This window comes from Bufo gargarizans, chromosome 2, assembly GCF_014858855.1.
Source record: "Bufo gargarizans isolate SCDJY-AF-19 chromosome 2, ASM1485885v1, whole genome shotgun sequence".
Taxonomy (NCBI): domain Eukaryota; kingdom Metazoa; phylum Chordata; class Amphibia; order Anura; family Bufonidae; genus Bufo; species Bufo gargarizans.
Window position 1 is genome coordinate 526,156,026 of NC_058081.1, and position 22,686 is coordinate 526,178,711.

The 22,686-nt window shown below is 46.0% G+C and overlaps 1 protein-coding gene across 2 annotated transcripts in view; it reads right to left on the minus strand.

Moving 5' to 3' along the window:
* The window catches only part of ARNTL2 (aryl hydrocarbon receptor nuclear translocator like 2), an 86,335-nt gene extending 63,995 nt beyond the window's left edge, over nt 1–22,340 (minus strand). For both annotated transcript variants that reach the window (XM_044281446.1, XM_044281445.1), the window contains exon 1: nt 22,223–22,340. In XM_044281446.1, coding sequence (XP_044137381.1) covers nt 22,223–22,259 — 37 coding nt within the window. In that variant the 5' untranslated portion in view covers nt 22,260–22,340. The remainder of the gene's footprint in view (nt 1–22,222) is intronic.
* Between the last annotated feature and the right edge of the window lie 346 nt (nt 22,341–22,686).

The following is a 22,686-nucleotide window of genomic DNA, read 5'->3' on the forward strand; positions in this document are numbered from 1 at the left end:
GGTTTGGGGTGAGCTGGACAGCTGAGAGTGAAGGCAAAAGGGCCAACAAGTGCTAAGCACCTCTGGGAACTCCTTCAAGACTGTTGGAAGACCATTTCAGGTGACTACCTCTTGAAGCTCATCAAGAGAATGCCAAGAGTATGCAAAGCAGTAATCAAAGCAAAAGGTGGCTACTTTGAAGAACCTAGAATATGACATATTTTCAGTTGTTTCACACTTTTTTGTTATGTATATAACTCCACGTGTGTTAATTCATAGTTTTGATGCCTTTAGTGTGAATCTACAATTTTCATAGTCATGAAAATAAAGAAAACTCTTTGAATGAGAAGGTGTGTCCAAACTTTTGGTCTGTACTAAAATATATATATATATATATAGGAAGCATTATATATTGGAACTAGTGGGGGGCACTACAGGGGGACATTAGAGCCACTGGGAGCATTATGGTTATATTATTACTACTAATGAGGGCATTCTGGGTGTATATTATAGTGTTTGTGGACATGGGGGGGGGGGAGCGTAACAGGCACAGTATTGGGGGTAGCTTCAGGAGGTTCTCAGTTTTTTTTTTTCATATTGATGACCTATCCTTAGGATAGGTAATCAATATTAGATTGGCGGGGGTCCTACAGCCACGCCGATCAGCTGTCTGAGGAGATTCAGTGCGCACATGCCATCTCCCTTCTCTCTTCCTGCTCTGCTGCTGTATGTCTGTGGGACAGCAGCAGTCAACAGCATGCACCGTCTCTTCAAACAGCTGATTGGCGGGGGTGTTGGACTGTGTTTTTAGCACATTATTACAAGATGTGGGCCCCCTCTTTTGATTTTGCCCAGGACCACATTTTGTCTAAAACCGGCCCTGGTGACAGAAAGCTAGGGATTGTAGCTCTAGATTATAAAAACTGAGCTCTAACCACTACAAAAATATGTTGCAAAATGAAATCAGCAAAGAATTAAAGGTTAACTTTTATTTTAGCATATGTTACTGCTGCAGCAGCATTAGGCATAAAGCAATCTTTAGTTTCTTCACATACCACTGTTTTCCTTGAGTTTTTCCCTTAGTTACGGCTGTTTCAACTTTTACAATATGAGGACCTTATTAAGATGGCTCATCTGCCAGTTCTGAGGCCAAAACTGCTTTCCCTCACTTTCCATACACACTTGCTGTAGCCAGCAGCTCCCTGCCAGCCAATCAGATTGGATTACTGAGAGACACGCCTCCTCACTCTGAAGCCTAATGCAGGCATGAAGTGTGAAGGACTGCCCCTCCGTCTTCCTGTCTTTTAAGCCAGAGACAGACAAGCCATAGCAACTGTCCTTATGGGAGCAGTGGAAAGGGACAGAGGACATTAAAGGGAACCCATCATCAACCTTATGCTGCCCATACTAACGGCAGTATAAAGTAGACACAGGTGAGTTGATTTCAGCGGTCTGTCGTTTAAAAACGAAGTGGTTGCCGAGAACCAACATCACAATCTTTGCAGACTGGGCCTGGAAAAGAGTCATGGCTGCCTGAGAAGAGTCCTGGTTATTCATGAATTCCTGCTCTCCTGCCCACCTGCTGATGACTGACAGTCCTCTACCTAGTTTTCTCTAGGAGAGAACTGTCAGTCATCAGCAGATGGGCAGGAGATCAGGAGATTATGTATAACCAGGACTCTTCTCAGGTAGATTTGACTCTTTTCCAGGCCTGGGCTGCAATGATTATGATGCTGGTTCTCAGCAACCACTTACTTTTAGCTGATGAGTGACACACCACTGACATCAGCATTTCTGTCACTAATTTGTGCTGTCCTCAGTGAGGTCAGCATAAAGTTGATGACAGGTTCCCTTTAATGAAAACTGTTATTATAAGGTAATTACAGATCTTTTGACAATCATTGACAGACTAACTCAGGTATACATGCCTAGCTCTAATAAACTAGCAAATAAAAATAAATGACAGTTACACTTTAAGGTGTTGGGTTTCCGACCTAGTACAGATGGTCTCCACGACCCTTGGGCCAATCCTTTGTATAACTGTCCTTTTCTGACAATGTATTTCCTCAGCAGAGACAAAGTCCTGCTAACTAACCACAAAAAGGATGGGGAAAAGGCTCAGCTCCTTCTCTCCAAGGGTCCCACAGCAGCTGCATCTATGGTACATACCTACACCCTTAGTTGCACCATGTCCCAATAGAAGTTTAATGTGCTCTGAATGATTGTACAGGGCATCGCATGACCTTGTTAAGGGTTGGTGACAGGTTCGCTGCCATTATGGAGATGCCCACTGCCACTTCCTCTATTTGATTATCACAGAGTGAGAGTCAAGTAACAATGTGAGCGAGCACGCAGCACTTCTACAACCATTCCAAAGACTGGGAGAGGATCTGATCGACGGGTTAGTCACTGGCACTCGCGCATTAATATTTCTGCAGAACTGGCAAGTCTCACCAATTTTTTGTTTCCGCCACAGAGAATCCAGCCTGCGCCCTGTGCCAGCAAAGCAAGCAGAGGTCTTCACGAGATCCGTGAGGAATATCGCTATACCAACCCTCACAAGATCACCCAACTCTCCTGAAATACTCTGTTCTGCTGGTGGACTCCATTCCTTCTACTACATAACTCATCTTATGACCTCATACAAGATCGGCACAGTCCTCTCCTGAAATACTCTGTACTGCTGCAGGATTCTGCTCCTTCTACTACATAACAATACGAGCACAGTCTTCTTCCAAAATATTCAAGCTGCTGGGGACCCAGCTCCCTCCACTATATTAATCTCAGCCTAGGAGCATATTCCTCCTGAAATACTCTGTGCTGATCTGTGCAGTTACATTCTACAACTCCACAGCTCATAGGCACAACTTTGGTGTTTTCTCGGTTGCAAGTTGTCCAGGCTTTTTCTATCGATTACCTATCCTCAAGATAGGTCATCAATATCAGATCAGATAGGTCATCAACAGAAAAAGCCCAGACAACTTGTGTTATCAGCGGGGAGAGAAGACCCCTCTGGCGTCCGCTTATCTCCTGGGAGAACAAAATGATTAGGCACAAAAGATGCAGTTCGCCCGATACTTCTTTCCCCCCCCCGACACATAATGAGTCGGGAGCTGCCCATACACATTAGGTTACTTCGCACGTGCAGAAAAATCCGCCAGAAAATCCGCTGATGCGGGTTTTTACAATGGTGCACATTTTGGGTGTGGAATTTTACACCTCGATTCATTTGTGAATTTTGATGAGAGATTTCTGTGCAGATTTTGTTTTGCAGCTGAACACAGGGCAGGGACAGACACTTTTTAACCCGATACATGGAGGAAGTCTTTATGTGGTAGATTTTCTGGTGGATTTTTCCATCACGTGTGAAGGCACCCTTTGGGGTCATTTATCACACTGGTGTAAAGTAGAACTGGCTGAGTTGCCCATAGCAACCAATCAGATTCCACCTTTCATTTTTCACAGCTCCTTTGGAAAATGAAAGGTGGAATCTGATTGGTTGCTTTGGTCAATTAAAGCCAGTTCAATAAATGACCCCAAGTGGGTTTGGCCAACAATACACTAATGTGTCTGGGGTCCTTATAGCTCTAATTATCTGGAGATACCTGGTTCATGAACAGAATTCTAGCACTACAGTGAAGACTAAGATACAGCTCCATGTTCGGATAGGTCCTATGGCTCATATTATCCTGAAGAGAATTCCAGTACTACAGTAAAGACTGACACACATGCATTGCAAGTGGAGAGACAAAGTCAGTGATGGGAGGTATATAAGTTATCAATGCCATTCAAGGGATGCTCATCACTGCAAATAGTGGTCGTCACCCAAACACCTATTCCTCGTGTACCTAGGAAATGAAAGCCCTGATTCGGATGGCTGTATTTCTCGTCCATGTGTCCATAGAACACATACATAACCGGCGACAATTAGCTCTGACGGTCACCAGATCTGGGACATACAGACGTCACTACAATGCAGGCAATTTTTAATAAAGAGTATGAATTCTACCCAACATATCAGGAGCGAAACAGTTAATTCTGGTGTAAAGTTTGGCGCTGCCGCTCTGCTCAACATGCGATTTAGGTACCCAGCGCAGAAGGGAAAAGATACCATCTAGGGGAAAATGAGGACAGAAGAGATTCATGCCCTCCACTGGGCGCGGCTACTTATACATTTGGCACACACTACATGCTTATAGCCACAAAACATATTAACTGTTTCATCACAAGTGCACAGAAACACAAGTGGCGCTGTCTTTAAAAGGGACAGTCACTATTTTACCAAGTTCAAGGAGAGATGTCAAAATGTGCCTCCCAGAAACTGCATCATTTGCTGTGCATATATGAGGGGGGGGTTAAAGTGGAAAATTGTATGAGCTCACAGAGTGGAAGCTTTGCATTGAAGAACTGCAGACAGCTGCATTTTTGACCATTAGAGTCAATGGTTTACCCATTTAAAATGACTCCCAGAGGCACAGCGCAGTCATACAACAGCTTCAAATGGGGTTGGATTTGGAAATTCTTGATGCACAAATAAAAAAATAAAAAGAACAGGGAACTTCTCAGAAGCTGAGAGCGTACAAATAGGTAGTATTAAAGTGACACTCCACCTTTGATCAACACATTTAAAGGGGTTCTGCAGTTTGTTTAAACTGATGATCTATCCTCTGGATAAATCATCAGCATCTGATCGGCGGGTGTCCGACACCCGAGAACCCCGCCGATCAATTGTTTGAGAAGGCAGTGGCGCTCCAGGAGCACCACGGCCTTATCACCGTTTACCGCAGCCCCAGTGACGTCACGACTAGTATCAACTGGCCTGGGCGCGGCTAAGCTCCATTCAAGTGAACAGAGCTTAGCCGCGCCCAAGCCAGTGATACTAGTTGTGACGTCACTGGGCCGGCGGTAAACAGTGAGAAGGCCGTGGTGCTCCTGGAGCACAGCTGTCTTCTCAAACAGCTGATCGGCGGGGGTCCCGGGTGTCGGACTCCCGACGATCAGATGCTGATGATCTATCCAGAGGATAGATCATCTGTTTAAACAAACTGCAGAACCCCTTTAAACATCAACATGCCAATCTGCCAAACGTCAGGCTCTCCTCCAAAGGAAGATGTCAGGAGAGTAAAAGGGGTATTTCGGTCTCATAATACTGATGACCTATTCTCAGGACCGGTCATCAATATCAGATTGGTGGGGGTCTGCAACGCTGGTGCATGAACTGCGTTCTCTTGACGGATTACCTGCCCGCCATCTCTCTTATAGTGGTGGTGCAGTGTAATTACACCTTCCGCTCCCATTCACTTTAATGGGACAAACAGCTGTAAATATACTGCACCACCAATACAATGTAGACGGTGTGCAGGTAAATAATGAAGAGAACGCGGGTCTTGTAATAGCATTGCAGCCCCTTCAAACGGCTGATCGATGGGGATGCCAAGAGTCAGAGCACCTTCAGGATTGGTCATCAGTCTCAGGAAACCTAAACACCCCTTAAAGGGGTTCTCCGGGCTTTGATGACCTATCCTCAGAATAGTGTGAAATGTGAATCAGTCAGCACTGTGAATATAGTGTGGGGGTGCACGTGTCCTAGGATTGGCATCCCATATAATAGTAGTAATAGCAAAGGACCGGCACTCACTCTGGCTATCTTGCAAAATATTTCTTTATGGCCACATGTCTGACGCGTTTCGGCACAAACTGTGCCGAAACGCGTCACAGACATGTGGCAATAAAGAAATATTTTGCAAGATAGCCAGAGTGAGTGCCGGTCCTTTGCTATTACTACTATCCTCAGGATAGGTCATCAATATCAGATCGGCGGGGCCCGACACCCGGCACCCCCACCGATCAGCTGTATTAGGGTCCATTCACACACCCACAACTGTTTTGCGGTCCGCAAATTGCGGATCCGCAAAACATGGACTCCGGCCATGTGCCTTTTGTGGACCACACATGGCCAGCACCATGATAGAAATGCCTATTCTTGTCCGTGGCTGCGGACAATAGGACATGTTCTATATATATATATATTTTTTTTTTGTGGGGTCGTCGAACGGAAGTGCGTATGCAGACAGCACACAGTGTGCTGTCCGCATCTTTTGCTGCCCCATTGAAAATGAACAGCTACCTAATGTACATGGCCAACCTTACCATATCTGGCATAGCTGGATACTGCTGCCCACTGCCAGATCACCACTCATTATAAAGGAATCTGCAGCCATTTCTTTGGCGGCGGATCCCATTATAGTCAATGGGGTTCTAGCGGTGTGAGGCAGTACCTGGCTAGGCTGTATACAGTAAGCTCTGGTAGTCTGATCCTCCGCCGGAATAGACTGCTGTCACATGTGAAGCTACCCTTAATTTCAGTCAGTTTTTACCCTGTGCAGAGTGGAAAAAGATTGCTGCTAAATGCAAACAGTCAACATGGAGGCTATGTGCTGTTGACAGATCTTATGATTGTGTTCGACCTAATTACAACATGCACTAATACCCAGAATAGCAGCTCTTATTGAGACTTGGTTTCTATGTGTTAATGAGTTGTGCCAATCTGTTGGGCTGGGGGTTGGAAGAAAGAGGTAGGGCTTCTTGAAAACTTTGGTAATGCTAATATACTTAGTTTTAATACCTTTCCAGTTTAACATCTCTGCTTGCTGTCAGTAAACGGGAATTTTTACATCTAGAAGCGGATAATCGCTTTCTCAAAGTTGCTTTTTTACAATTGTATTAAGGGCTCTTTCACACTTGCGTTGTCCGGATCCGTCGTGTACTCCATTTGCCGGAAGTGCCCGCCGGATCCGTAACACCGCAAGTGAACTGAAAGCATTTGAAGACTGATCCGTCTTCAAAATGCGTTCAGTGTTACTATGGCAGCCAGGACGCTATTAAAGTCCTGGTTGCCATAGTAGTAGTGGGGAGCGGGGGAGCAGTATACTTACCGTCCATGCGGCTCCCGGGGCGCTCCAGAGTGACGTCAGGGCGCCCCAGGCGCATGAATGACGTGATCCATGCGATCACGTGATCCATGTGCTTGGGGCGCCCTGACGTCACTCTGAAGCGCCCCGGGAGCCGCACGGAAGGTATGTATACTGCTCCCCCGCTCCCCACTACACTTTACCATGGCAAACAGGACTTTAGCGTCCCGGCAGCCATGGTAACCATTCAGAAAAAGCTAAACGTCGGATCCGGCAATGCGTCGAAACGACGTTTAGCTTAAGGCCGGATCCGGATTAATGCCTTTCAATGGGCATTCATTCCGGATCCGGCCTTGCGGCAAGTGTTCAGGATTTTTGGCCGGAGCAAAAAGTGCAGCATGCTGCGGTATTTTCTCCGGCCAAAAAACGTTCCGGTCCTGAACTGAAGACATCCTGATGCATCCTGAACGGATTTCTCTTCATTCAGAATGCATGGGGATAATCCTGATCAGGATTCTTCCGGCATAGAGCCCCGACGACGGAACTCTATGCCGGAAGAAAAGAATGCAAGTGTGAAAGAGCCCTAAGTCTGTACAAACAGTGCTAAACGCCTGAGACATTGTACCTGCACTGACACATTGTAACAAACAGGACAGCAGAGAGGGTTGTGCTGTGGGAGAACATTAGGATGTGGCCAAACATTAGACTAAAGGGGTTGTGCCAAGTATGAAAGTTATCACCTGTCCTGTCCACATGATAGGGAAAACCTAAGTGATCTGTGAGGTCTGGCCTTTGGGACCCCTACGATCCCAAGAAGTAGAGTCCAATGTTCCCGTCCCTACGTGGCCCTGCGGCTCCATTTATTCTCTATAGAACTGCCGGAGATCGCCTACCACTTCACCAAGATGAGACCACGGGGCCCCTGGTATAAGGAGCGGTGTGGACCCCAGCAGTCAGACCCCCACCAATCAATTAGTTACCCCCTATCCTGTGGATTGGATAACTTACATACTTGGCACAACCCACTAATTTAGATGGGGGGGGGCACTATCTGATGAGAAAGGGGGTGTCCCAATTTTCAATCGATAAGATGATGTAAGGGGCAAAGCTAAGCGCATCGAGGCCCTAAGGGTAAGACTGCATGTACACCAGACTATAAATCATCATCATCAAAGAAGGACGGAGTACGTTACATTTCAACTCTTTTCTCCGGGGTTGCCAACCTAAATTTTTTCCCATTTCTGGACAACATATGTAAAAGTCGCAGGCAGCCAACATTTTTATGGAGCAGAAAATTAGTTCCATTCATCTGACTGGAGTTGTTTTGGTGGGAAGCACCCGGATTTCTACAAGCCACTTTTAGGCCTCTTTCACGCAAGCGTGACGAATTGGCTCCGGATGCGTTCAGTGAAACTCGCACTATTTTGCAAGTAAGTTCAGTCAGTTTTGTCTGCGATTGCTTTCAGTTTTCACGCGAGTGATAAAAAAAAACTGAAGGTTTACAAACAACATCTCCTAGCAACCATCAGTGAAAAACGCATTACATCTGCACTTGCTTCCGGGGTCAATGCGTTTTTCACTGAAGACCCATTCACTTCTATGGGGCCAGGGCTGCGTGAAAAACGCTGAATATAGAACATGCTGCGCGTTTCACGCAACGCAGAACTGATGAGTGAAAAAACTAAATGCTCATGTACACAAACCCATTGAAGTGAATGGGTCAGGATTCAGTGCGGGTACTATGCGTTCACACCACGCATTGTACCCGTGTGGAAAACTCGCTCGTGTGAAAGGGGACTTAGGCCCCTTTCACACAAGTGAGAATTCCGCGCGGGTGCAATGCGTTACCCGCATTGAATCCGGACCCATTCATTTCTATGGGGCTGTGCACATGAGCAGTGATTTTCACGCATCACTTGTGCGTTGTGTGAAAAATCGCAGCATGCTCTATATTGTCTTTCACGCAACGCAGGCCCCACAGAGGTGAATGGGGCTGCGTGAAAAATCGCAAGCAAGTGCGGATGTGGTGCGATTTTCACGCATGGTTTCTAGGTGTCGATTGGGATGGGGACCCCATCTTTATTATTTTCCCTTATAAACATGGTTATAAGGGAAAATAACAGCATTCCTAATACAAAATGCTTAGTAAAATAGGGATGGAGGGTTTAAAAAAATAATAAAAAATTAAACCCACCTCATTCACTTGTTCGCACTGCCCGGCTCGTCTTCATTCTTCTTCTTTGAGGACCTGGGAGGAAAGGGACCTTTGGTGACATCACTGTGCTCATCACATGGTCCCTCACCAGCGCGAACAAGTGGATGAGGCGAGTTTAATTTATTTTTTAACCCCTCCATCCCTATTTTACTAAGCATTCTGTATTAGGAATGCTATTATTTTCCCTTATAACCATGTTATAAGGGAAAATAATAAAATCTACAGAACACCTAACCCAAACTTCTGTGAAGAAGTCCGGGTTCGGGTACCAAACATTCTGATTTTTCTCACGCGCGTGCAAGACGTATTAAAACGCTTTGCACTCGCAGGGAAAAATAAATCGCGCCTTTTCCCCACAAAGCAGCCACATCTTTTTACGCACATCACCCGCAACGCCTATGTGAAAGAGGCCTTTGAAAACCAGGTTCAGGAAACTACCAAAAAGAAAAACTGTCTGTGTTGCCCTCAGCAACCAATCACAGCGCAGCTCTCATTTTTCAAGAGCAATATAATAAATGAAAGGTGTGCTGTGATTGGTTGCTATGGGTAACAAAGACCATTAATCTGCCCTGTATAGGTAATCTATGTCTCTAGGTCAGACACTGACATGAACTCATTACCAGCTATAAAGTGATGATTATTACAATCAGAATTGCCAGCCGCACCAAATAAAAAAACCTCTATTATATTTCAAGCCCATCATTTTTTTAAGGACTGTCCAGGAATTTACAGATATTTGGCGACCCAGTTTTAATCTCAAGAGAGATAAGGCCGCATTCACAGGCTATTCCAGTAGAGAGCAAAGGGCCAGATTTCGCCGGTTCTGGCATTTTATAGTTCAGCGCCAGTCTCTAATGAGGTCACGTGGTGATCCGCCCGCTTTTCAGCATAAATGCTGGGTTTTGGCAGAACAAAAAGTGCTGAATGATATGGTCTTTCAACCAGCCAACAGACAGAAATTGTGCCAGATCAGTTTGCCAGAGATGTGAACACTGCCGATGCCACTTCCGGGGATGTCCAGCAGCAGCTTATTCCCCTCTCCCCACTGGGAAAACATGCATGCTCGACTGAACTGAGCATTCATGTACAGTACAGACCAAAAGTTTGGACACACCTTCTCATTCAAAGAGTTTTCTTTATTTTCATGACTATGAAAATTGTAGATTCACACTGAAGGCATCAAAACTATGAATTTAGGGCTCTTTCACACTTGCGTTCTTTTCTTCCGGCATAGAGTTCCGTCGTCGGGGCTCTATGCCGGAAGAATCCTGATCAGTTTTATCCTAATGCATTCTGAATGGAGAGAAATGCGTTCAGGATGCATCAGGATGTCTTCAGTTCAGGAACGGAACGTTTTTTGGCCGTAGAAAATACCGCAGCATGCTGCGCTTTTTGCTCCGGCCAAAAATCCTGAACACTTGCCGCAAGGCCGGATCCGGAATGAATGCCCATTGAAAGGCATTGATCCGGATCCGGCCTTAAGCTAAACGTCGTTTCGGCGCATTGCCGGATCCGACGTTTAGCTTTTTCTGAATGGTTACCATGGCTGCCGGGACGCTAAAGTCCTGGCAGCCATGGTAAAGTGTAGTGGGGAGCGGGGGAGCAGTATACTTACCGTCCGTGCAGCTCCCGGGGCGCTCCAGAGTGACGTCAGGGCGCCCCACGCGCATGGATGACGTGATCGCATGGCACGTCATCCATGCGCATGGGGCGCTCTGACGTCATTCTGGAGCGCCCCGGGAGCCGCACAGACTGTAAGTATACCGCTCCCCCGCTCCCCACTACTATGGCAACCAGGACTTTAATAGCGTCCTGGCTGCCATAGTAACACTGAACGCATTTTGAAGACGGATCCGTCTTCAAATGCTTTTAGTTCAATTGCGTTCTTCCGGATCCGGCGTGTAATTCCGGCAAGTGGAGTACACGCCGGATCCGGACAACGCAAGTGTGAAAGAGGCCTAACACATGTGGAATTATATACATAACAAAAAAGTGTGAAACAACTGAAAATATGTCATATTCTAGGTTCTTCAAAGTAGCAGTAGTGGGGAGCGGGGGAGCGGTATACTTACAGTCTCTAAAGTGAAGACAAATAAGTCACAGGGGCCTGATGAGATACACCCAAAATTATTAAAAGAGCTTAGTGGTGAGCTGGCAAAACCGTTAACAGATTTATTTAACCAATCATTAGTAACAGGAGTCGTCCCGGAAGATTGGAAATTGGCAAATGTCGTGCCCATTCACAAGAAAGGTAGTAATAAGGAATCGAGCAACTATAGACCAGTGAGTCTGACATCAATAGTAGGCAAATTAATGGAAACCCTATTAAAGGATAGGATTGTGGAACATCTAAAATCCCATGGATTGCAAGATGAAAAACAGCATGGGTTTACTTCAGGGAGATCATGTCAAACAAATCTTATAGATTTTTTTGACTGGGTGACTAAAATAATAGACGGTGGAGGTGCAGTAGACATCGCATATCTAGATTTTAGTAAGGCATTTGACACTGTCCCACATAGAAGACTTATCAATAAACTGCAGTCATTGAGCATGGACTCCCATATTGTTGAGTGGATTAGGCAGTGGCCGAGTGACAGACAACAGAGGGTTGTAGTCAATGGAGAACATTCAAAACAAGGTCATGTTACCAGTGGGATTCCACAGGGATCTGTACTGGGACCAATTTTGTTTAATATCTTCATAAGTGATATTGCAAAAGGCCTCAATGGTAAGGTTTGTCTTTTTGCTGATGACAAAGATATGTAACAGGGTTGATGTTCCTGGAGGGAAACGCCAAATGGAAAAGGATTTAGGAAAACTAGAAGAATGGTCAGAACTCTGGCAACTGAAATTTAATGTGGATAAGTGCAAGATAATGCACCTGGGGCGTAAAAACCCAAGGGCAGAATATAGAATATTTGACACAGTCCTGACCTCAGTATCTGAGGAAAGGGATTTAGGAGTAATTATTTCAGAAGACTTAAAGGTGTAAAGGTGGGAAGACAATGTAATAAAGCAGCACGAAATGCCAGCAGAATGCTTGGATGTATAGGGAGAGGTATAAGCAGTAGAAAGAGTGAAGTGCTTATGCCGCTGTACAGATCACTGGTGAGACCTCACTTGGAGTATTGTGCGCAGTACTGGAGGCCATATCTCCAGAAGGATATAGATACTCTAGAGAGAGTTCAGAGAAGAGCTACTAAACTGGTCCATGGATTGCAGGATAAAACTTACCAGGAAAGGTTAAAAGACCTTAATATGTATAGCTTGGAAGAAAGAAGAGACCGAGGGGATATGATAGAAACTTTTAAATACATAAAGGGAATCAACTCGGTAAAGGAGGAGAGCATATTTAAAAGAAGAAAAACTACCACAAGAGGACACAGTTTTAAATTAGAGGGGCAAAGGTTTAAAAGTAATATAAGGAAGTATTACTTTACTGAGAGAGTAGTGGATGCATGGAATAGCCTTCCTGCAGAAGTAGTAGCTGCAAATACAGTGAAGGAGTTTAAGCATGCATGGGATAGGCATAAGGCTATCCTTCATATAAGATAGGGCCAGGGACTATTCATAGGATTCAGATATATTGGGCAGACTAGATGGGCCAAATGGTTCTTATCTGCCGACACATTCTATGTTTCTAGCAACCTTTTGCTTTGATTACTGCTTTGCACACTCTTGGCATTCTCTTGATGAGCTTCAAGAGGTAGTCACCTGAAATGCTCTTCACTTCACAGGTGTGCCCTGTCAGGTTTAATAAGTGGGATTTCTTGCCTTATAAATGGGGTTGGGACCATCAGTTGCGTTGTGGAGAAGTCAGGTGGATACACAGCTGATAGTCCTACTGAATAGACTGTTAGAATTTGTATTATGGCAAGAAAAAAGCAGCTAAGTAAAGAAAAACGAGTGGCCATCATTACTTTAAGAAATGAAGGTCAGTCAGTCCGAAAAATTGGGAAAACTTTGAAAGTGTCCCCAAGTGCAGTCACAGAAACCATCAAGCGCTACAAAGAAACTGGCTCACATGCGGACCGCCCCAGGAAAGGAAGACCAAGAGTCACCTCTGCTGCGGAGGATAAGTTCATCTGAGTCACCAGCCTCAGAAATCGCAGGTTAACAGCAGCTCAGATTAGAGACCAGGTCAATGCCACACAGAGTTCTAGCAGCAGACACATCTCTAGAACAACTGTTAATGGCATGACCTTAATATGTATAGCTTGGAAGAAAGAAGAGACCGAGGGGATATGATAGAAACTTTTAAATACATAAAGGGAATCAACTCGGTAAAGGAGGAGAGCATATTTAAAAGAAGAAAAACTACCACAAGAGGACACAGTTTTAAATTAGAGGGGCAAAGGTTTAAAAGTAATATAAGGAAGTATTACTTTACTGAGAGGGTAGTGGATGCATGGAATAGCCTTCCTGCAGAAGTGGTAGCTGCAAATACAGTGAAGGAGTTTAAGCATGCATGGGATAGGCATAAGGCCATCCTTCATATAAGATAGGGCCGGGGCTATTCATAGGATTCAGATATATTGGGCAGACTAGATGGGCCAAATGGTTCTTATCTGCCGACACATTCTATGTTTCTATGTTTCTATGTTAAGAGAAGACTGTGTGAATCAGGCCTTCATGGTAGAATATCTGCTAGGAAACCACTGCTAAGGACAGGCAACAAGCAGAAGAGACGTGTTTGGGCTAAAGAACACAAGGAATGGACATTAGACCAGTGGAAATCTGTGCTTTGGTCTGATGAGTCCAAATTTGAGATCTCTGGTTCCAACCACCATGTCTTTGTGCGACGCAGAAAAGGTGAACGGGTGGACTCTACATGCCTGGTTCCCACCGTGAAGCATGGAGGAGGAGGTGTGATGGTGTGGGGGTGCTTTGCTGGTGACACTGTTGGGGATTTATTCAAAATTGAAGGCATACTTAACCAGCATGGCTACCACAGCATCTTGCAGCAGCATGCTATTCCATGCGGTTTGCATTTAGTTGGACCATCATTTATTTTTCAACAGGACAATGACCCCAAACACACCTCCAGGCTGTGTAAGGGATATTTGACCATGAAGGAGAGTGATGGGGTGCTGCGCCAGATGACCTGGCCTCCACAGTCACCGGACCTGAACCCAATCGAGATGGTTTGGGGTGAGCTGGACCGCAGAGTAAAGGCAAAAGGGCCAACAAGTGCTAAGCATCTCTGGGAACTCCTTCAAGACTGTTGGAAGACCATTTCAGGTGACTACCTCTTGAAGCTCATCAAGAGAATGCCAAGAGTGTGCAAAGCAGTAATCAAAGCAAAAGGTGGCTACTTTGAAGAACCTAGAATATGACATATTTTCAGTTGTTTCACACTTTTTTGTTATGTATATAATTCCACATGTGTTAATTCATAGTTTTGATGCCTTCAGTGTGAATCTACAATTTTCATAGTCATGAAAATAAAGAAAACTCTTTGAATGAGAAGGGGTGTCCAAACTTTTGGTCTGTACTGTATATGGGGCAGTCAGGAGGAATAGCTCACAGTCAAATGAGCGGTCACATGGCATACATGCAAGCATCAACGTGAGATTGGAGGCATGGGTGACACGAGGCACGTGGAGTCATCGCTGCAGGACTGGAATGGTGGTTATTTTACTCGTCGGAAACTTTATTAAAATCCTAGACAAGCGCTTTATTTGCCTGTCGCATGTGGTAGTCACCTGCCACCTGCTGAACTTCCACGTGAGGAACGACTCAGGGATTTATGTAACTCACAGAAACGTGATTAGAGCAGAGCATAACTGGTTAATCCTGAAATACTGTATAAATATGACGGTTTAATAAATGCCGTAGGTCATGTGACTCACACTTTCTATTCGCACTTACACACCAATTATTCAGTAGCTGAAAACCCTGAATCTTTGCACAAGCGGTCACCGACATCACCGGACACCCCAACAAACCGCCATTGAACAGCGCCTCTAGTTACATATACTGACTGGGGTATTACTAATGTAATTGCGCCAAGTGCTTCTTAAGTAATTAGTCAAAATGTGGTGAATAAAATCACTTTTCAGACTCCTTTATGAATTCATGAAGCAAATGCACCACAAAGAACGATCGCCTGCGCCTAGTTCGCCTGCTGGGACTCCAGCTCAACCTGGTGCCGCGGATAAGATGTGCCGCCAATTATCCAATGAAAAAGCAAAATGCTTGTTCTATAGGTAATAGAATCATTGGTGCGGTCACCTAATCATCATTTACCGGTGGCAGATTCTGCCGTCTAAACAGCCTCTGCTGCCCCAAACAATGATTCTGTATGGAGATGAGCGAAGGCATTAGTGATTACATCTCCCCATACTGTGGAGGAGATCACTACATGTAAGAGCAACTGTCTCCTCCACTGACGAGCAGGCAATTGCCGGGAAGGAATGCTTCCTCATCTGTCAGTGTAAAGGGTCCTTAAAGGGCATCTGCCAGCAGATTTGTACCTATGACACGGGCTGACCTGTCACATCTACACTTGGCAGCTGAAGACATCTGTGTTGGTCCCATGTTCATATGTGCCCGCATTACTGAAATGTTTCAATATAAGCAAATGAGCCTCTAGGAGCAACGGGGGCGTTACCGTTACACCTACAGGCTCTGCTCTCTTTGCAACTGCAGTGTCCTCTGCACTTTGACAGGGCCTGGAGTGATGATGTTTTCAATGCCTGGTCCTGTTAATCTAAGTGCAGAGGGTGCTGCAGATGCAGAGAGAGCAGAGCCTCTAGGTGTAATGGCAACGCCCCTGTTGCTCCTTAAAGGGGCTGTCAGGGTTCAGAGCTGAACCCGGACATACCCATATTTTACCCAGGCAGCCCCCCTGATGTTGGCATCGGAGCATCTCATGCTCCGATGCTCTCCTTTGCCCTGCACTGGATCGCACATGGCAAGGGCTCTTTTATTACAAAAACACACTGCCGGGCGGAGGCTTCCGCCCAGCAGTGCGTTCAGGGACGTCGCCGGCTCTGATGGGCGGGCTTTAGCATTGCCCTAGCCACTTTACAGGCTACGGCAGCGCTAAAGCCCACCCATCAATGCCAGTGACGTCACCGGACTCACTGCTGGGCGGAAGCCTCTGTCCGGCAGCCCTATGGAGAGCCCAGTACGTCACCGGATCTCCCCAAAAAAATGCCTTTCTTCTGCACAATTTAGCGCAGGGCAAAAGAGAGCATCGGAGCATGAACTGCTCCGATGCTCAAGTCATGGGGGGCTGCGTGGGTGAAAATAGGGATATGTCCAGGTTCAGCTCTGAACCCAGACAATCCCTTTAAGGCTCATTTGCATATATTAAAACATCACTTTTCTCAGCAATGCGGACACATATGAACATGGGACCAACACAGACGTCTTCAGCTGCCAAGTGCACATGTGACAGGTCAGCCAGTGTCATAGGTACAAACCTGCTGACAGATGCCCTTTAACCTACAGTGTAAACGTGTCTAGCCATGAACCAAATTTATCAGCAAGCTTGAGCCACTGTGACAAATTTGGCACATCTTCACAGATTACATTTTAGACAGGATAAGTAAATACAGACATGATGAGATCTGTAGAGAGGAGATGCATATACAGTGCCTTGCAAAATAATTCACCCCCTTGACTTTTTTCATGTTTTGTTACATTACAGCCTTAAGTTCAATGTTTTGCTAATTAGTATTTTATGGGCTGGATCAGAACACAATAGTCTAAGTTGGTGAAGTGAAATGAGAAAAATATATAAATAAAACTATTGTTTAGAAATGGAAAACAGAAAATTGGCCTGTGCGTATGTATTCACCCCCTTTTGTTAGGAAGACCATAAAAAGCTCTGGTGCAACCAATTTCCTTCAGAAGTCACATAATTAGTGAAATGATGTCCACCTATGTGCAATCTAAGGCCTCATGCACACGACAGTTTTTTTTCACGGCCCGCAAAAACTGGGTCCGTGGGTCCGTGATCCGTGACCGTTTTTTCGTCCGTGGGTCTTCCTTGATTTTTGGAGGATCCACGGACATGAAAAAAAAGTCGTTTTGGCGTCCGCCTGGCCGTGCGGAGCCAAACGGATCCGTCCTGAATTACAATGCAAGTCAATAGGGACGGATCCGTTTGAAGTTGACACAATATGGTGCCATTTCAAACGGATCCGTCCCCATTGACTTTCAATGTAAAGTCTGGAGTTCTGTTATACCATCGGATTGGAGTTTTCTCCAATCCGATGGTATATTTTAACTTGTAGCGTCCCCATCACCATGGGAACGCCTCTATGTTAGAATATACTGTCGGATATGAGCTACATCGTGAAACTCATTTCCGACAGTATATTCTAACACAGAGGCGTTCCCATGGTGATGGAGACGCTTCAGGTTAGAATATACAAAAAAACTGTGTACATGACTGTCCCCTGCTGCCTGGCAGGTGCTGCCAGGCAGCAGGGGGCAGACCCCCCCCCTGTTTTTAACTCATTGGTGGCCAGTGGGCCCCCCCTCCCCTGTTGTTAACTCGTTGGTGGCCAGTGTGCGCACCCCCCTCCCTCCCTCTATTGTTTTAATACATTGGGGCCAGTGTGCGCGCGCCCCCCAACCCCCCCTCTATTATTTTAATACATTGGGGCCAGTGTGCGCGCGCCCCCACAACCCCCCCCCCTCCCTCCCTCTATTGTTTTAATACATTGGGGCCAGTGTGCGCGCGCCCCCCCAACCCCCCCTCCCTCCCTCTCTCTATTGTTTTAATACATTGGGGCCAGTGTGCGCACCCCCCCAACCCCCCCCCTCCCTCCCTCTATTGTAATCATCATCGGTGGCAGCGGAGTAGAAGATTTTCATACTTACCTGCTTCTTGCTGCTGCGATGTCTGCGTCCGGCCGGGAGCTCCTCCTACTGGTAAGTGACAGCAATGCGCCGCACAGACCTGTCACTTACCAGTAGGAGGAGCTCCCGGCCGGACGCAGACATCGCAGCAGCAAGAAGCAGGTAAGTATGAAAATCTTCTACTCCGCTGCCACCGATGATGATTACAATAGAGGGAGGGAGGGGGGGTTGGGGGTTGGGGGGGTGCGCACACTGGCCCCAATGTATTAAAACAATAGAGGGAGGGAGGGGGGGTTGGGGGGGCGCGCGCACACTGGCCCCAATGTATTAAAACAATAGAGGGAGGGAGGGGGGGTTGGGGGGGGGGCGCGCACACTGGCCCCAATGTATTAAAACAATAGAGGGAGGGAGGGAGGGGGGTGCGCACACTGGCCACCAACGAGTTAACAACAGGGGAGGGGGGGGGCCGCACAATGATATTCAAACTGGGGAGGGGGGGGGGGGTCTGCCCCCTGCTGCCTGGCAGCCCTGATCTCTTACAGGGGGATATGATGGGGTTAATTGTACTATCATATCCCCCTGTAAGAGATCGGGTGCTGCCAGGCAGCAGGGGGCAGTCTTGTACGAAGTTTGCAGTGTATTCTAACTAGAAGCGTCCCCATCACCATGGGAACGCTTCTGTGTTAGAATATACTGTCGGAAATGAGTTTTCACGAAGTGAAAACTTAGATCAGAAAAAGCTTTTATGCAGACGGATCTTCGGATCCGTCTGTATGAAACTAAAACCTACGGCCACGGATCACGGACACGGATGCCAATCTTGTGTGCATCCGTGTTCTTTCACGGACCCATTGACTTGAATGGGCCCGTGAACCGTTGGCCGTGAAAAAAATAGGACAGGTCATATTTTTTTCACGGCCAGGAAACACGGCTCACGGATGCGGCTGCCAAACGGTGCATTTTCCGATTTTTCCACGGACCCATTGAAAGTCAATGGGTCCGTGAAAAAAAACGGAAAACGGCACAACGGCCACGGATGCACACAACGGTCGTGTGCATGAGGCCTAAGTGTCACATTATCTGTCATTACATATGCACATCTTTTTTGAAAGGCCCCAGAGGCTGCAACACATAGGCAAGAGGCATCACTAACCAAACACTGCCATGAAGACCAAGGAACTCTCCAAACAAGTAAGGGACAATGTTGTTGAGAAGTCCAATCAGGGTTAGGTTATAAAAAAAATATCCAAATCTTTGATGATCCCCAGGAGCACCATCAAATCTATCAATAGAAATGGAAAGAACATGGCACAACAGCAAACCTGCCAAGAGACGGCTGCCCACCAAAACTCATGGGCTGGGCAAGGAGGTCATTAATCAGAGAGGCAGCACAGAGACCTGCGGAGTTCCACAGTAGAGACTGGAGTATCTGTACATAGGACGACAATAAGCCGTAAGCGCCATAGAGTTGGGCTTTATGGCAGAGTGGCCAGAAGAAAGCCATTACTTTCAGCTAAAAACAATAAGGCACGTTGTGAGTTTGTGTAAAGGCATGTGGGAGACTCCCAAAATGTATGGAGGAAGGTGCTCTGGTCTGAGGAGACTAAAATTGAACTTTTCAGCCATCAAAGAAAACGTTATGTCTGGCACAAACCCAACACATCACATCACCCAAAGAACACCATCCCCACAGTGAGACATGGCGGTGGCAGCATCATGCTGGGGGGATGGACTGGGAAACTGGTCAGAGTTGAGGGAAAGATGGATGGTGCTAAATACAGGAATATTCTTGAGCAGAACCTGTATCACTCTGTGCGTGATTTCAGGCTAGGACGGAGGTTCACCTTCCAGCAGGACAATGGCCCCAAACACACGGCTAAAGCAACACTTGAGTGGTTTAAGGGGAAACATGTAAATGTGTTGGAATGGCCTAGTCAAAGCCCAGATCTCAATCCAATAGAAAATCTGTGGTCAGACTTAAAGATTGCTGTTCACAAGCGCAAACCATCCAACTTGAAGCAGCTGGAGCAGTTCTGCAAGGAGGAGTGGGCAAAAATCCCAGTGGTAAGATGTGGGAAGCTCATAGAGACTTATCCAAAGCGACTTGGAGTTGTGATTGCCGCAAAAGGTGGCTCTACAAAGTATTGGCTTTAGGGGGGTGAATAGTTATGCACATTGACTTTTTCAGTTATTTTCCCATTTGTCGTTTGCTTCACAATAAATAAATAAAAAAATCTTCAGAGTTGTGGGCATGTTCTGTAAATTACATGATGCAAATCCTCAAACAATCCATGTTAATTCCAAATTGTGAGGCACCAAAATATGAAAAAAGTCAAGGGGGTGAATACTTTTGCAAGGCACTGTAGAGGTCTAATACAGACATGATGAGATCTGTAGAGAGGATATGCATATAGGGGAACTCTAGAGGTCTAATACAGGCATGATGAGCTCTATAGAGAAGAGATGCATATAGGGGCACTCCAGAGGTCTAATACAGACATGATGAGCTCTATAGAGAGGAGATGCATATAGGGGAACTCTAGAGGTATAATACAGGCATGATGAGCTCTATAGAGAGGAGATGCATATAGGGGCACTCTAGAGGTATAATACAGACATGATAATCTCTGTAGAGAGGAGATGCATATAGGGCACTGTAGAGGTATAATACAGACATGATAAGATCTGTAGAGAGGAGATGCATATAGGGGCACTCTAGAGGTATAATACAGACATAATAATCTCTGTAGAGAGGGGATGCATATAGGGGCACTCCAGAGGTCTAATACAGACATGATGAGCTCTATAGAGAGGAGATGCATATAGGGGAACTCTAGAGGTATAATACAGACATGATAAGCTCTGTAGAGAGGAGATGCATATAGGGCACTCTAGAGGTCTAATACAGGCATGATAAGCTCTGTAGAGAGGAGAGGCATATAGGGCACTCTAGAGGTCTAATACAGGCATGATAAGCTCTGTAGAGAGGAGATGCATATAGGGGCACTCTAGAGGTATAATACAGACATGATAATCTCTGTAGAGAGGAGATGCATATAGGGCACTGTAGAGGTCTAATACAGACATGATGAGATCTGTAGAGAGGAGATGCATATAGGGCACTGTAGAGGTATAATACAGACATGATAAGATCTGTAGAGAGGAGATGCATATAGGGGCACTCTAGAGGTATAATACAGACATAATAATCTCTGTAGAGAGGGGATGCATATAGGGGCACTCTAGAGGTCTAATACAGGCATGATGAGCTCTATAGAGAGGAGATGCATATAGGGGCACTCCAGAGGTCTAATACAGGCATGATGAGCTCTATAGAGAGGAGATGCATATAGGGGCACTCTAGAGGTCTAATACAGACATGATAAGCTCTGTAGAGAGGAGATGCATATAGGGCACTCTAGAGGTCTAATACAGGCATGATAAGCTCTGTAGAGAGGAGATGCATATAGGGGCACTCTAGAGGTCTAATACAGACATGATAAGCTCTGTAGAGAGGAGATGCATATAGGGCACTCTAGAGGTCTAATACAGGCATGATAAGCTCTGTAGAGAGGAGATGCATATAGGGCACTCTAGAGGTCTAATACAGGCATGATAAGCTCTGTAGAGAGGAGATGCATATAGGGCACTCTAGAGGTCTAATACAGGCATGATAAGCTCTGTAGAGAGGAGATGCATATAGGGGCACTCTGGAGGTATAATACAGACATGATAATCTCTGTAGAGAGGAGATTCATATAGGGGAACTCTAGAGGTATAATACAGACATGATGAGATCTGTAGAGAGGAGATGCATATAGGGGCACTCTAGAGGTATAATACAGACATGATGAGATCTGTAGAGAGGAGATGCATATAGGGGCACTCTAGAGGTATAATACAGACATGATGAGATCTGTAGAGAGGAGATGCATATAGGGGCACTCTAGAGGTCTAATACAGACATGATGCACCCATGTAGGGGGATATATCCATATAGCCATAGCTGTCCATGTAAAACAATACATTCTGCAGATGTAGCAGAGCTCAATATGTCATGTATATGTGTAACATACTTCTATAAAGGGCTGAGTAGATTGATGTAGCAGAGCCGATGCTGCGGTTTACAGAAACACCTACTACAGCATCCTGTCATTCACAAGCCATGATGCCCGATGTGCTGTACTCAGCACAGATCTAGAAAAACGTCGCAACCATTTTCAGCGCAACTGCATAGAAAGTTACACCTGTGCATGGCTGTAACAATATACATATATAATATACTACACAGACTGACCTGGCAGCTCCTCCCCGGTCCCCCCGGTGGTCGACATGATGCACCCCGACAGCCAGCATCGAGGATCACACACTCCTAGCCGGTGACGCGTTATACTGCCCTACCTCGTGAGATTTCCCTACCCTCTGACTTCCTGTCGCATGAGCGATGACGTCGGGGGGCGTGTCTCACTTTTCTCCATCTGCGCATGCCCAAAAGGACACTCTAGTGAAAATCTCAAGGCTGAACTTAGCAGCACGCCGGGAACCTGCGCATGCGTCTGGGAGCCGAGACGCGCCTGCGCAATGTGATGGTAGGGAAAAATTACGTCCCAGTGCGCAAGCGCCGAGGGTAAGCATGAATATCCATGCCAAAAGCACTTTTAACCCTTTGCAGGAGCTATTCTCATATTGGTTCTTGACTGATTGTCCTCCTATATATAGGTTCTATTATATAGGGGGTCTGTCTGCACAGTATATGGGGGG